This window comes from Morone saxatilis, unplaced genomic scaffold (genome assembly GCF_004916995.1).
Source record: "Morone saxatilis isolate NCDOM2014 unplaced genomic scaffold, NCSU_SB_2.0 Contig11, whole genome shotgun sequence".
Classification (NCBI taxonomy): domain Eukaryota; kingdom Metazoa; phylum Chordata; class Actinopteri; family Moronidae; genus Morone; species Morone saxatilis.
The window spans coordinates 12,290,132-12,306,589 of NW_023339663.1; the positions used below are offsets into that span (position 1 = coordinate 12,290,132).

At 39.9% G+C, this 16,458-nt stretch overlaps 2 protein-coding genes across 2 annotated transcripts; one reads left to right on the top strand and one right to left on the bottom strand.

Moving 5' to 3' along the window:
- The first annotated feature begins 3,109 nt into the window (after positions 1–3,109).
- On the top strand, positions 3,110–9,324 carry cilp (cartilage intermediate layer protein, nucleotide pyrophosphohydrolase). Its single transcript, XM_035682283.1, has 9 exons — positions 3,110–3,258; positions 4,073–4,225; positions 4,571–4,624; positions 4,780–5,049; positions 5,254–5,433; positions 5,573–5,878; positions 6,042–6,150; positions 6,295–6,443; positions 6,584–9,324. The coding sequence occupies exons 2-9, from the start codon at positions 4,162–4,164 to the stop codon at positions 8,941–8,943; spliced, it is 3,492 nt and encodes a 1,163-aa protein (XP_035538176.1). The 5' UTR covers positions 3,110–3,258; positions 4,073–4,161; the 3' UTR covers positions 8,944–9,324.
- On the bottom strand, positions 9,279–14,224 carry eif3jb (eukaryotic translation initiation factor 3, subunit Jb). Its single transcript, XM_035682284.1, has 7 exons — positions 14,066–14,224; positions 13,807–13,895; positions 11,866–11,923; positions 11,540–11,749; positions 10,836–11,006; positions 10,640–10,713; positions 9,279–10,496 (listed from the first exon to the last, which is right to left on the bottom strand). Exons 1-7 carry the CDS (start codon positions 14,076–14,078, stop codon positions 10,368–10,370), a joined length of 744 nt encoding a protein of 247 aa, XP_035538177.1. The 5' UTR covers positions 14,079–14,224; the 3' UTR covers positions 9,279–10,367.
- Positions 14,225–16,458: the final 2,234 nt, after the last annotated feature.

Below are 16,458 nucleotides of genomic sequence, written 5' to 3' on the forward strand. Positions count from 1 at the left end.
GGAGGGAGAGAGCCCACTGTACTTCCTTTAGGTAAGGGATACAATCAGATTCAAGGAAATTGCCAAGACATTTAGAAGTCAACACATTTGACTTTCGGGGAAGGACATCATTTTTCAGTGTACAAGAATTACATCTTTGATGAAAACCACTTCTATCACCAGGAGAGGTTTTCAACTGAAGGATGAAATTGGTTTGGATCACGGAGAGCCCCATGAGGAAAATCTCAAGAGCTACATCCCAACACTGGTAGATTGTTGTTAAGATTGAACTGAGACAGCTTCATTCATCATATACTAAATACAGCAAACTGTCACTGTCAGCTTTAAATCTGGTGGCTCCAGTTTTTGATGTTGAGCATAAATAAGCCTACTGTTTATCTTTATTTGAGGACCGGTTTAAATAAATGATCCCAAATTGCTGAAGCTGGTTAAAGAATTTGACAAAAAGCCTGTCATTTTTGCAGAAATTGTTCTACTTGAATGACCTTCAGACTTTCAGTGCCCATATGACCTATTCTGGTCACAGCAGAGTTGGTGCAATCATATCTTTTGGTGGTTGTAATTCTGCATTGTTTGCTCTTGTCTAAACTGCCTCTGTTTTTGTCTGTACAACCTCCCTTCTGGGACTGACTCCAGATTGATAATTGATGTCAGGATGTAGCAAAACAATGGTGTGCAGCTGCCAATCAGAACCTACATATTTATTATCATGAAAGAATGCAGCCTGCTCCGCTCCCCTGTTAATGTGATAGGCAGGGATTCTCCACATGTGATAAAACATTCTGCTGTTTCAACCACAAACATCACAGGAATGTGCACTTTGTTAAAGGAATTATTCTCAAAGATAGTGCTGTTATAGTATATATATTTTTAATAGTTCAGTATTGCAATTTCCATGTCAACTAATTTAATTTACAGTATATATTTTAAACTGGTAAATGTACAAAAATGTTTGATGAAAACCAGTTTTGCTACATGTGTCCAATTGATTATAAAGTAGCAGAAAATAGAAATACTTAAAGTACAAATACGTAAGAATCACTTCCATCACTGCAAACACTGCTGTTGATGAGTGTCTAAAGGACTGGAATTAAACAAATGGAGAAACTAAACAGGAAAAACAAACCAGTGAAACCTTTTTCCGTTACTTACATAAAAAGTAAGTAAGTACGTAAAGTAAGTTTACTGTTGTTGACAAATGTTGAGTGAATACCAGGCTGATGACAGATTACCTACACCTTCTGCATGACATAGTGCAGCTTGTTTAATACCAAAAAAAAAAACCTAATAAAAATCACTTTCATAAAAATCGTCTGTCTTAATTGCCGTAATTCCACGGACTTTGCCCAACATGATTTGCAGGTCTGGAATTTAGTTATAGACAATTTGTTAAGAAAATAAACTGTTCTGGTCTAGTCTGTTCCTGTTGCCCGGTGACCAAACTTTGTGTGTTTGTGAATCCATTCTCTCACTTTCCTATCCTCACATCACCCACCACCTCTGTCTTCCTTGTTTACAAGGACACAAAGTCCTTTTGAGGGACCTAAAAAAGTGCCATAAAGATGGCTTGTAAATACACCACTTCAGAAAGCTACCGTCCACTCTGGCTGGAAGTGATGAGACATGAAAGGAACCTGTGCAGTGTAGGTCAGTGGATAAATGTTTTGGCAAATGTATAAACTATATTAATATTAATAATATTGATGAATTTCCCAAAGAATTCATTTGAAGTAAAATATAAACTAGGTTTTCATGAGGAGGATGGTGAATAGTGATGTCCAATTAGTTTTGTTTGAATTGAGATATCATGACCAAACCTGCTTGACCTTGTTAATGAGAATATTTGTACTCAGGTGCCTTCCAGACAAGCATGTAATATAAATACAGCTGTATAAGTCAGTGTTTTTTCCACCAGTTCTTCTTCTTCTGCACTGAAAAAAAACAACCTAAATTAAGGATGTATGTGGATTCACTGACAGTGATTTCCCTGAAGCATCGCTTTGATCCTGTGTGTGTGTGATTTTACCACACTGGTGCTTCTTTCCTCCCACCAAACCAAACTACCTAATGCGGAGGAAAAAGTAATTGGTGGAAGGTAAACATGAGGTAATGAATAGAATTGTTTTTCCTCTGAGGACAACCCTGTTTTCATGCCCTGTGCTAAGTAGTATCCATGAACTACAAGCACAATGGACTTTATGATCTAGTTAGTTGACCTTACTTTGCCACCAATGACACAAGTAATTTCTTCCTTCACCTGGCCTGGGAAGTGAACGTAGCCTGGAAAAACTGAGGTGCAGGACTAGGTTATATTGTTCCCCTGCTGGGTGTTCTTTGCCTTGTAATTGACACGATGAGGTCAGCTAATGAATGTTGTGTGGAAAAACAACAGACGACTTTACAGGATGTGAAAAAAATAAATGATAACCTCAGAGTCTGGCTGGCAGTAATAGTATGATATGCACCAATGGTATACAGGGGTTTGGCACATACTGATAATTATCTTTCAACCTAATATTATCTAACTTTGTAGCCATGTTTGCAATAATAATGCATTTGTTTGAAGTTCAAAGATTGTTAGTTTCATCATCTTGTACTGGAAGATAGATAGCAACTTACATTTACTTAACATTTCAGTATAATCTCTCACCTTTTAATATAATTGTTGTTAATTTAACAAAATAATCTTAACTCAAGTTATTTTTAATAATAATATTTTTTCAACATGTTTTCTGAATTTTGATAAATTACAAACCCAGTTCTCTACTATTACAGATGCTCTAAAGTATTACATACTATATTTTTTTTTTCAAGCTGTACATTCTGCATGCAAAGTACAAACAGAGCAGAGTAGAGGACAAATTCCCACTTTGACTAAATGGGGGGGGGGGGGTCAAGTTATTAACACCAGCATTTGTTACTTAGCCCCCTGATCATCCCTCTTTCACATGTAAAACTATCTAATAACCATTGGGTGTCATAACTGTATAATAAGGGTGATGAATTATAAGGATGATAGTGTAATTTAAAGACACTGTGGCACACTGCCGAGAGAGGAGGGAGGGGTGCTGGAGGCAGAGAGGTATAAAAGAGACGTGAATGAGTGTGTTGAAGCAGAGTGAAGAGCAAAGGAGGGGGAGAGAAATGTGAGAGAGAAATAGAAGTTTTAAAAAAAGAGGGAAAGAGTAAAGAAAGACAATTCTGTACAAAAATCTGAAGGAGATCAGAACCGGAAAGTGCATTCAACAAGAAGGGAAGGTAAGAAAGAAAGAGATTAAATGTGTCCAAATCAATTTGCTAATAATGTATTTTAAACTATATAGGCAGGGGAATATCACAATCTAAATGCAACTTATTATTTATATAATTAAAAATGTCATTTGATTTAGTGGTTTAAGTTTAAAATTAGTTACAGCAAGTTAAGAATTCCTTTAAATTTCAAATCCTGTAATTTGAGTATTATTGTCATTTGTCATTTGATTTATCATCTACAATACATTAGTCTTTAATTCAAATTACTGTTGGTAACTTGAATGGCTTTTATTGTAAAGACTCCACTCTTATCTATTGCTTGTAACCCATCCTGGCCAATCCTAAATCATGTACTAATAATCAATATACTTTATGTACTTTCAACTTAAAAGTGAGAAATTAGTCTTAGACAATTTTGCCAGTGATTTTTCTTCTTACTTAAAGTGCACAAATGCAAACCTTGTGTGTGTGGGTGTGAGGATTGTGCAGCCAGTGTTTCGTCAGTGGATGCAGAAATGTTTGAGTACTCCAGTGACAAATGGTGATTGCTAACACAGATGTGTAATCTGAGTGGGGGGCTCTGTCAAGCCATGTTTTTCACCCTAAAAGACAAGGAGGATGGAATTATGCTTAAAGAAACATTTTTGTAGATGTGAACTATTGTAAGTTGTAATTGTAAGTAATTTTTTTTTAACTCTTAACTGTCTAATTGACTCAGATCTACAAGTATGTAAGGTATGTGTTATATAATTTAAAAATGCAACATGGAACATTGTTTTTTTTTATGTTTCACTGTTTTTTATCTTCATTCTCCCACCAGTGAGACTGTGTTGCTTGGAGTTCCTGGTTTGAAACGCATATTAGGAGAGGTGAAAGTTCAAGGGTCAGACGCAGCGGCAGTGTGTGAGAATGTCGGTGTGGCCACTTCTTCTCATCCTGGGAATCACCGCAGCCACTGTTGTTACAGCCCAAGGTGAGTCACTCACAACGATCCAGTCTTGTTATTGGCACATATGTATTGAAAAACACTGCACCCTTCTTACAATGAACAAACATTTTAAATCAGATGGGGACACTTACAAATGTGTACACCTCAAAGTGGAGAAAAGTGGATAATGAAAGAGGCAGGCTGATAAAACAGACAGCCCTGCACTCAACATTACCACTGTATACTCAAAGGAAAATTGAATGTCAAATGTAATGTTGAACATCTCTCTTAAATGATTTAATTTTGTCTTTGAATTAAATTCAACTCACTAACTTAAGTCGTGTAAGATACAGCCCAGAAATTTGCCATGTTTCAATTTGTCTCTTGCAGGATCATGGAGAAGAGACAACAAACAGTCGAGCCCTGATTTGTACCACTCTGATGGTAACTTTTATTCGTAAATTTAAACCAAATATGTAGTCCATAACTGTATAAATCCTTTTTTCCCTGGTGGATTGAGTCAAGTTGCTAACATGTAATAGACACAATACTTTGAACGCATTTAGTTTGAGCCATGTTTGTGTCTGTACTGTGTCCAGAAAACTATGAGTGGACCACATGGTTCAATGTTGATCACCCTGGAGGCCGTGGAGACTATGAGCAGCTGGAAGCTATTCGCTTCTACTACCGGGCCCGAGTGTGTGAGATTCCCCGGGCAATCGAAGCCAGAACCACTGAATGGGTCCCAGCTCGTGAAACTGGGGAGAAGGTCCATGCAGACCCTACTGTGGGCTTCTGGTGCCTCAATGATGAGCAGGGTCCTGATCGCAACTGCTCCAACTACGCAGTGCGCTTCCTCTGTCCCAAAGGTGTGATCTCGAAACTCCTTTAATATTTATTCTGTCCCCAAAAGTTGGTCTCATTGTAAAAGCAAAACGATACACTTAGTCTTGTACCTCGAAAGCCCAGCTTCTGACTTTGCTGGTGATGTGCATGCAAATAAGAAACCTCTTTGATGATTCATATTTTCAGGTGATAATCTGACTGTGACCTGCACTCTCTTGTTTCAACAGATAACAGTGTGAACATTCAGGGTACCTGGGGTCCATGGTCTGACTGGAGCCTATGCCCTGCCCTCTGTGGTCAGGTGGGGGTCCAGTTGCGCTCCAGAAACTGCCAAACTCGCTCTATGCCTTGCAGTGGGCCTAAAGTGGAAGGGAAAGCATGCAATGGACCAGAATGCCCAAAAATAGGTGAGCTAGCCTTGGTTTAATTAGATAGACTGTTCTTACACAATTCTCTTTTGATTCAGTCCGGTCCTGACTTAGCTCATCAGATGTGGGACACCCATTAGTCACAAAATGGCTAACCTTGTTTGATCCTTCCCTTTAGATTGCACCCTGCAGTGCGTGATGGGGAGGGTAAATGCTGAGTGTGACGCATGCATGTGTGAAGAACACATTCTTCTGGGTTCTGTTCGTGGCGCCGGGGGCCTCACTGCTGAAGGCGCTACCATCGTTCGCTCTGGCAAACTCCTTACCCTTACTGACCACAATGGGCATTTCCGCATCCCTGGTATCTGTCCTGATGGCAACACCACCCTGAAAATCAGCCTGCAGGGTCACGCCCCCTTCAACGCTATTGTGCCACACAGTACTGAGCGTACTTCTGTCCTCAGTGTCCAGCTAAAAAGAACAGGTACAGTGGATGTCTGTGGATTTACACCAAAATATTTGATTGCAGATCATATTACCTTTGTAACCAACAAGTTTATTTTATGCTGCATATTGCTTACAGGTTTTTAAGCATGTAATAAAGCTAATGAGTAATGTGTATTTTATCTCTCACTGTGATTTGTTAGAGAAGCTTCATGTGTTGAGCAACCCTGAGAGCAAGTCTAGGAGGGAGGGACAAACTGTTGCCTTCTGCTGCAAAGTGGCAGGAACACCACAACCTGACAAATACCAATGGTAGGACTAAAGAAATAGTGAAACTATAGTACAAAAATATTATTGTCTTCAGATAGATGCATGTGATATTATTAATAACATCTAATGTTAATAATAATATGGTATATTCAATGACTGCTTATTTTTTTCTGTGTGGACAAAAAGGTTTCATAACAACAGTCTCTTGGAGAAACAGTCCGAGAGCACCTTGGTCCTAAGAGATCTACGTCCTGAGCAGAATGGGGAGTACCACTGCAGAGCAAGTGGTCCATCTGGGGCTATTAAGACAAAACCAGCTACACTCAAAGTCCTTGGTATGTGATCAATAAATTGATTGATACAATATTCAACATTGACTAGAGTAGACTCTTTGGGCTACATACTGTATTTTACATCAGAAAGATGGCAAAATGTTCAAATTAAACCAACATTTTGATTTCTCCATCTCTTGCAGGTAGAAATGAGCATTCGTGTAATCCCAAGCCTGAATCCCACCTCATCCGTCTTCCACATGACTGCTACCAAAACAGCACCGACTCTTTCTACTATGATGTGGGCAAGTGCCCATCAAGTGCATGTACTGGAAAGCTGGACAATGGTATCAGGTGCAAAGACAAAGTGGCTTACTGCTGTGGTGTGCAAAAGATGGAGGAGAGGCAGCTAACATGCCAGGGCTACCAACTGCCCACCATGGTGGTGACTGAGTGTGGTTGCCAGAAATGTGTGGACACCAAGGCCATTGTGCATGGTAGGGCCATTGCTGCAGACAATGGTGAGCCAATGAGGTTTGGCCATATCTTTATGAATGGAGTCAGAATCAGTCGCACAGGCTACAAAGGTACATTCTCCATCCAGGTTCCTCCAGACACAGAGAGGCTAGTCCTGACCTTTGTGGACAACATGCAGAAATTTGTCAACACTACAAAGGTACTCCCATTTAACACCAAAGGAGGGTCTGTTTACCATGAGATCAAATTTCTGAGAAAGAAAGCTCCGGTGACGATCAGCTCTACAGAAATCAACACTCTGGAGCTTGGGGAGGTGGAGGGCCAGGAGGCAATGGTCCAAATCCAGATTCCTCCCAATTCTTTCTACACAGAGAAAGGAGAAGTCTTCATGGGTAACGTAAATGCTAGCATAACGTTCCTCGACCCCAGAGATGTCTCCACAGCTGCTGCAGCTCAAAGTGATCTCAACTTTGTAGGAGATGAAGGAGATACCCTGCCGCTGAGAACCTATGGGATGTTCTCAGTTGACTTTAGAGGTGAGGAAAACAATGAGCCCCTGAATGCAGGTGAAGTGAAGGTGTTCCTGGATTCTGCCCAGGTGAAGATGTCTGAGCACCTGAATACCATGAAGCTGTGGTCACTTAACCCTGATACAGGCCTGTGGGAGGAGGAAGGAAGTCTGCAGGTGGAGAAAAAAAGAAGAGGCAAAAGGGAGGAGAGAACCTTTCTGATTGGTAACATGGAGATCAGAGAGAGACGTTTATTTAACCTGGATGTCCCAGAGAACCGCAGGTGTTATGTGAAAGTCAGGGCCTTCCGCAGTGAACGCTTCATGCCCAGTGAGCAGGTGGAAGGAGTTGTGGTGAGTCTTATAAACATGGAGCCCACAGCTGGCTACTCCACTAACCCACGTGCCTGGGGCCGTTTTGACAGTGTCGTCACTGGCCCCAACGGGGCCTGTCTTCCTGCCTTCTGCGATGAACAAAAAGCTGATGCCTACTCTGCCTATGTCATGGCCAACCTTGGAGGGGAGGAGCTGGAGGCTGTAGCTTCTGCCCCCAAACTCAATCCCAACCTCATTGGAGTGCCTCAGCCTTATTTGGGTAAACTGAACTACAGACGGACTGACCACGAGGACCCCAGAGTGAAGAAGACGGCATTCAGCATCAATGTGGCAAAACCAAGTGCCAACACAGCTGAGGAAGGTAATGGACCAGTGTACGCATTTGAGAAGTTGAAAGAATGCGAGGAGGCCCCATTCAGTGCGCCACACTTCCGGTTCTCAAGAGTAGAAGGCGACCGCTACGATTACAACACAGTGCCGTTCAATGAAGATGACCCAATGAGTTGGACACAGGACTACCTGACCTGGTGGCCCAAGCCCCTGGAATATCGAGCCTGCTACATTAAAGTCAAACTCAACAGCCCACATGAGCTCAATGTGCGGTCCCGCAACATGGGCGGCACCCACCCAAAGACAGTAGGCCAGCTGTATGGCCTCCGAGACACTCGCAGCATCCGTGACATGGACCAGGCAACTGTTTCAGCTGTGTGCCTGGAGTTCAAGTGCAGCGGGATGCTGTATGATCAGGAGCGTGTAGATCGTACTCTGGTGAAAGTGATTCCACAAGGAAGTTGTAAGAGAGATCAAGTCAACACAATGCTTCAGGAGTATCTGGTCAACCACCTGCCCCTGGCAGTCAACAACGACACCAATGAGTTCACCATGCTAGCACCTCTCGATCCTCTGGGCCATAACTACGGAATTTATACAGTGACAGACCAGGATCCCCGCACAGCCAAAGAGATTGCACTTGGACGCTGCTTTGATGGCACTTCTGATGGTACATCTCGTGTCATGAAGAGCAACGAGGGCATAGCGCTGACTTTCACCTGTGGAGACCGTGACGTGTCGAAGACGAGTGTCTTCCAGGCCCTGCAGAATGCTCAAGGTCAGACAGTGACGAGTGTGGTAAGAGGAGAAGGCAGACAGAATCGACGCCGGCAGAGGGCCAATGTGCCTCGGAGCAGTCGGAGACGTAGCACCAGAAATCCTACAGGAGGACGCACAAAGGCCAGAAGCTAAACACTGCAGGCACAACTTCAAAGGGAAACTAAATCAACAGATCGGAGTAGTCAGCTGTATTTGTTTGGTACAAACGTTATATTGATTCTTCCAAATTAATTGAATATGTAACTAAACAAAGCTAGGCCTTTTTCTTCCAGCTTCTTCCCAAGGCATATTTGTATTGTTTTTCCTCTTACTTTACATTTTCAACTGTACTGTGGTAAATATTTACTTGAAACTGTAAATAGAGTATTTATTACACATCTCTTAAAGATCAGTAACCTGTGAGCTGGATGCTGTGTAATTAAAGTTTCTCTTATTGATGTTGTAAACAAGAACAGAAACACAACTTGTACTGTTGACCAGTGATTTATTAAATTAGATGCTTATAAAACACTGCAGATGCTGTATCTTCCACATAGTATGTATCCAATTGTCCATGTAACATTGAAACTGGTCAATTGCTAGAAAAGAAAAGGAGAAATATGCCCCTTTCAACTAACTGTAGCCCATATGAAGACATGGTGGGGTGAAGCCCATAAGCCCCCGCTCCTCATCACACTTGATACAAGCCTGCAGAAGCAATGATTAGGAGACCAGTCGCGGCAAGTTAATCCACTTGCCTGATCCATACTTTTTCTGCATTAGTAGAAATCAAATTAGTAAATTACATTTTTGTCATGCACAAAAAAATACCTATAAGCACTCTTTGCTCCATATTTTCAAGGATATCCAGAGATGTATCAAGAGAATGGCTGTGAGGTTTTAAAGTCACATTTATTATACTTGTCTATCCCTTTTACCTTACAGTGAATGTCATGTGCTCTCTGTAAAATTACAACTACTACTTACATGTTGCGTCAGTCTCAAATCGCCCACAATGCAACCTTTCCAGAGATAAAGATGAATGTATTGAATAATTGTTCGGAATTTGGCAACCAAAGTTATAGATACTATATACTTTCCTGTAAGAGAACCATCCACAGGTAAGTGAGTCCTATCTATATACATGACATTCTGGTTAAAGAATTTGCATAGAACCTTTTGTTTCTATGTCACTACACTCATAACTGCAATACTGTATCTGCCATTTTGACAGGAGCAACATTTAATAAAAAATTAGCCCCACAAAACTCAGACAACAGCAGTTACAATGTATTCTCCATTGAAGCTGGGTCACCCAACAGATACTACATGATTTATATGTGTGTGAGAGAGAGTCGAGGCTGAATGAGACAGAGAAAAAGGCAATTCCATATGTATGAACATAAAGAGTTGGTGAAACTGGATGCTCCCTGGTATAGTCCCTCTGGTCACTGAAGCAAAATGAAGGGGGCAACACATAGTTCAGATTTTCCAGGATGGCACTGGACAGCATGAGAAGGTACAGCTGCATTTCTGAGGGTTGAGGGTTGGGATGGGCAGTGGCGATAGAGCCAGTGTCACATGAAGTCTTCATAGTCTTGGGCGTAGCCACCATCAAACTCTGCATAGTCAAGGTCATCTCTCAGCTGTGCTTTCAAACCGCCACCAGGCACGACCCCTTTCTTCTTCTTCTTTCCTTTGTTTTGCTGTAAAGGCAAATAAAGGTCACTTTAAAAGATGTATATATTCTACTAAGAGCACAAATTAGGTGTCTGGCCTAGGTAAACAGCACCCCCTTCTGAATATTAACAACAGTGGGGGGAAAATATAAGGACATGCAGTCACTTACTTTTTCTTGTTTCTGTTTTTCACTAAGTAGGACTGAGAGGGAATTACTGACTTTCTTCAAGTCTTCTACTTCCACTGTAAGAGGGAGAAGAACAATAGTTATCAGTCAAGCCTACCTTGATTGAAAGTTACGGTACTGATATTAAGTATAATCAATACAGTTCAGTGAAAATTATATAAAAAGATGCTGGGCTCACATGAAATACAGAGTTCCCGAAACAATGAATCCAAGAAACTTGAATAATGCACAGATTTTTCAAACTGGGATATCTTTTCTTTCAGCAATTTTTCAAACTCTGTGAAGTCTTCCTTGGAAGATGGACACATGGCATCAATCCCAGTGACACTGTTTGAAGTGCTGCTGACACCTGAGAAAATATAAAGGACAAGCAGTTTGATGTCTCTTCAAAGAACAGAGTCACAGAAGCAAAACAAAACTTTTATATTGGACCTCCAGTGTGTTGCTAGATGACCGAAAGAACAAGAAATTACAGAAAAGAAACCCACAACTTAGAACATGTTGTCTTTTAGTGATTAGTTTTAATACCACACGTACAAAGAACCAAGCTAAGAAAATAGTGGTATCGGTTTTTTTGAAGGTCCTCAAAATAACGCAGTCTACATACATGACACAGCTAAAAACACATGAAATACACTACAAATTAAAAATAGTGAGTTGCAGTAAGCTGCATCTACACTGTGTGTGAAAGTAGAAGAAACCAAGGGAATATACAAATCCAAGCACAAAATTAAACTTAACATTTGAATATAGAATTGCATATTCTCATAAAAAGGTATGCAGTAGTTTCATTTACACGAAAAGGGAAGTAGCGTGGAAGACTAGTTTATATTTGCAATAAGAAAGCAACAAGGTGATTTTTCACATTTGATCCCGACTTACCAAAAGCATCTTTTGCTAGCTCCAAGTCTGCATCTTCCTGTAATTTCTTCACTCTGAGCTTCTCTGCGAGCAGTTCTTCAGGAGAGAGCTCCTTCTCCTGCTCCATTTCCTGCAACTCTTTCTCCTTCAGCTCCTGCTGTTTTTTCTTTAGCCGGTTTTCTTTCTCTTTGATCTTCTCAATTAACTTTTTCTTTTCAGAAACCTTTGTCTCTGAAAATCCAAATAATGGAATAATAAAGACACGTGAAGTCGCAGAAAGAGCACACAACCCAGCCACTGGTTGACATACAGTACAACGTGTTGTTTGTTGTTTCAAAAGAACATACCTGTTTTTGTCATCTCTGCTTTTTTCTCCTCATCTTCTTCCTCATCATCCCAGTTATCCTGTGGGAGGAAAAAAGAAAAGATGGGATAGCTGTCATTTTATTTACAAAGACTACACAGGCAAACACTAATGAAGACAAATGTCCATAGGCAGCAGTATGCAACGATCGATGAGACCATCCACACCAGTAAGACCTTGATACTAAAAGATCCTCATGTAGGAAATGTGAGTGAGATTAAAATGTTTTATTGTTCTCAAAGTATTTGTTGTTAAATTAATATAAATTATATATTAATAATATAAGTAAGCAGCAATTGTTTTAAAGATTTTCTTTGGGACAAAGAATTTAGTCTCTTGTAATACTTAATGAGGAAACATGGTTGTATGTTTGACTTTACGTACATCTTCCATATTGTGATTTATATTGTAATTGGAAAATATCAAACGTAACACTGAGATAATGATTTCAACCATACCAGCCTGATATGACGTTTAAACATGCAATTTAAGGTCTGCCAAGTTATCAGTGGTGAACTGCACTCCAATAATATTCACATAACCACTGTTAATCATCATTACCTACTGTCCACACTTTGTTTTTTTATATTTGTTTGCATGTATAACTGTACATAGTAGTGTATGTCTGTTTATTTATTCATTTATTCATTCATTGTGAGCAATGTGTGCACATACCTGGCCATTAAAATGAAGTCTGATTCAAAGTCTTATTCTTTAGCTTAATTAAATAACTAAAAGTCCTTCCCACACTCTTATCTGCAAAAGTCAATACTTTGAATTTGACCATACTATAAAAACACTATCTCAATACTTTTGGATTACACAAGGATTTATTTTGGGCAGTAATTATTTGTGTTAGTCCCTGGTGTGCCAAAAACATTTTACCCTGCTTGCTGAATAAGACCACAGTTTGTACCAAAGAGAACATGAAATCATCAGTTTCTATAGTTTGGCCACCATATGTGACAGAAAACGGAACAATTGTAGAGGCCTCCGCTAGCACTTTCCCATGGTCAATTATCTGAGTTTTCTGGACAGCAACCATGTCAACATTCAGTCAATAACCACCTGTATAGTGGTATAAACTGAGCACCAGTTCCCTGCTATTCGCCTGTTGTGAGGTTGGAAAGTCCTAGGCCTAGTTCTTGACTGAGTTGAGTCATCGACCCAGATCATGATTTCATCTGATTGTGGCTAAAGTTGGTTAGCAAGCTAACGCCGCCTCATGTTGAACGTAACCCAAGCTTGAGGGGGGGTTCAGGACAGGGGACCAATGCTACTCTCCTATAATCATTTAATGCAACCAACTTTGGGCGATAATGGGCTCACCCGTCTACATTAACCACACATAAGCCAAGTACTCCAAAACCACGTCGGTGAACGACGCCATCGTCGACGTTACCGACCATTAAAGCGCATTTTCAGGCGCAAACTGATACGGGAGCTAGCAAAGTGGCCCGGTTAGAGGTTAGCTCCCCGCTACGTTATCAAAATTAAACCCGGCTATCCAAGAATTGACATCGCTATCGATCAGCTCCCAGATAAAAACAACCATCAATAACGTCCAGATTCTCCGTTATTTCTCAACCGTCGACTGGCAACGTTAACGGTCACTGTGATGACGGTACGTTACGGCAGTTGAAAACCCGAGTAGTAGCCCAACGGTCGGCTAACAGGTTAGCTGAGCTGGGAGTTGCGGGCTGTCTGCTGTAGCCACATGAGTTAGCCGCCAGCTAACGCAGGCTAACGCAGGCTTTGGGGGTTAGGATTGACAGGCAGCCTGAAACCGCGTTGAAGCATGGCACCACAGCGGGGGCGACGAGGCTTTTTAAACCCGACGTTTAGCTTGACACAACCCGGACTAACAGCTGGCTCAACGTCGACCAACTTTAAACCCCCCCAGCTCAAACCGAACGAGATTTACCTTAACCTCTTCATCTTCGTCTTCGCCTTCCCATTTGTCCATCGCTGCCGCCTTTTTAATCGGCTCCTCCAGCTCAAAGGTGTCAGCGTCTGTAAAAACGACAACATGAAATTCGTTAGTCCAATCCACATCTAACGACTGAGTTTGACAATAACGAGATGTTAGGCTGGTATATATATAAAAAAAAAACAACAAATAAACAAAGGCTGTGGCTAGCGGATGATGTGCGGATAGCTATCCTCCCAACTTAGTTTCTCACCCCAGTCCGCCATGTTGGCTGTGTTGGTTGTGTTTGACAGGCTCGCAGTGAAGTCAGTGCTGCAGCCCGTTGGCCACGTTCAGAAACTGCTCCCACCTTCTGGACGTGTCTCTCTCTCTGAGCTTATCTAATGTCCCGACTTCCCCCCGACTCCTTCAGGCAACATGACACTGACAGCATTAAAGAGTAAACAGGTAGAGAGGATGATGTGGCGTTGGTTGGTGGACAGAGTTTGTTAGCAACGGTTTTAATTTATTGTTCAGTATTTTTAACAGATTGGGAATTATTGTTGTTGTTATTTTTTTATTTTTTTTTTAAGATTTAAGCCAAAATTATTTGATGGTAAATAAAAAATATGACTCAGTAAGTACAAATTTCCTTGTTGGCTCCTCATTTTGAATGTTCATAATTGTAATATTTAACTTACTAATAATTACTTATTTAATAATTCATGAATACATTATTTTTTTTACATTTTTTTCTCTTGTACAGTGTTTATATTATATTATATTATATTATATTAATCTTCATACTCTTACTGTTTTTATACTGTATTTATACTGGTTTTTTTTCTCTTGTACAGTGTTTATATGTATATCGTGTATATTATATTATATTATATTAATCTTCATACTCCTTACTGTTTTGTTACTTATAGGGGTCTTTATACTGTTTTTTTTTTTCTCTATCCACTTTGTTGCCATAACATTAGAATTTCCCCATTGTGGGACAAATAAAGGAATATCTTATCTTATTACTTTCATAATGTTGACTTAAAAAAGTCAAAATAAATGTAAGTTTATACGAATATATACATAGTTTGTTAATAACTTGGATGATCTATTTATATTTTTATTTTCTTGTTTGCGAGCTGTATCCCCACATAGTTTATCATTTATAAACATTATACCTTACACAGACTTTTACTGCAGATGTCAGATATCAGTGAGAACATGTTTGACAATTTCACTGCGCTTAATCAAAAAGAATAAATAAACAGAGTCAGATGGGTTCGCTTTAATGATTTAGGACTATATTTCTCACACCAGAGAGTGTGCACAACAATACAAAACTCACAGCAAAAATAGACTGAAGTTGACCAATATGAATACAGTCAGGTCTTACATGAGCATTATGTACCTGTTGTCTAATCAAGATAACTCACGATGGGTATATAAATGTAGCAAACATTACAGCTTTTACACTGACAAAAATATTATATAATTTCACAAAAATATATAACTTTGTAGCTTTGCAACACTTTAAATTTGCTCATCATAACTGTATTGTATTGGGTTGATTTGCTATAGGTATGGCGTCACATCCCTGAGAAGGATATATCAGGACAGTCAGGGTTCATACAGGTTTATCAAAAAATAAATAGATTAACCAAGTGTAATAAGGATAACCCTGTGGGTGTTGGTTAGACTTGATAGATATATGTTTATACTGTACTGTGTTTTTATCTTTAAACTATTCATTTGGTTCTTACAGTGCTGAATGTTGAACGCATCAAAGTGATAGTTGCACAAAATAAATTACATTCTCATTGAATACAGTATATAGAAATCCTGAAGTGCTGCTTATTTCAAAGAGGTATGGTATTGCACAGATACATAATAAAAGATCATCTTGGTTATGTGGCTGAGGAGGTTGTCTCCTAATCCAACAGGGGTGAGTGGGGTCATGTGCCAGGGCAGATCAGGTCAGGGCAGGGCAGGACGATCAGCAGCATCAGCATTCCCAGTATGAGACACAGAGGACTGTGGCTCAGGGCCAAACCCATTGACTTTCCTACGGGAACACAGTGAAACCAATACAACTGTAGAGCCATGCAAAATATGATACCAGTGGGTTATCTGCCTTTATATATCATAGCAAAAAACACTGTAAAAAATGTCATTATGTATGTCATGACACTTTCTAGAGTTGAAGAATACTCATCTCAAGTGTTTCTGTTTGTCATACATAAGCACATCAACATTCATATAAGAATACCTCTCAAGGATTCAAGGATTGCTGTAAAATAAAACTCATGATTCCACAAACTCAGTCTATCAAACAGATATATGTAATTGTGAAACTGTTAAAGCACTTAAAAAACGCCCCAATTATGTCCCATAATGTGTCCCAATTACACACTACATACTATTTTAACTGGGTTTTGTGTATAAAATGTATTCATACTTTAAAAAAATGAAAAATGAAACCCCCTTTTGGTAAGATCTGATAATATCTGCTAGTGGCACTCAAAAAAAAAAGGATTGTCTTATCTTTCTACAAGCAAAAACTTGTATTATAGTTCAAGTATGCTGCTGGTGCATAAAAGCCATAGAAGAGCTACTTACAGCTGTAAAAATTAAAAAAAAAAAATGTAGATGATGGTGAGACTG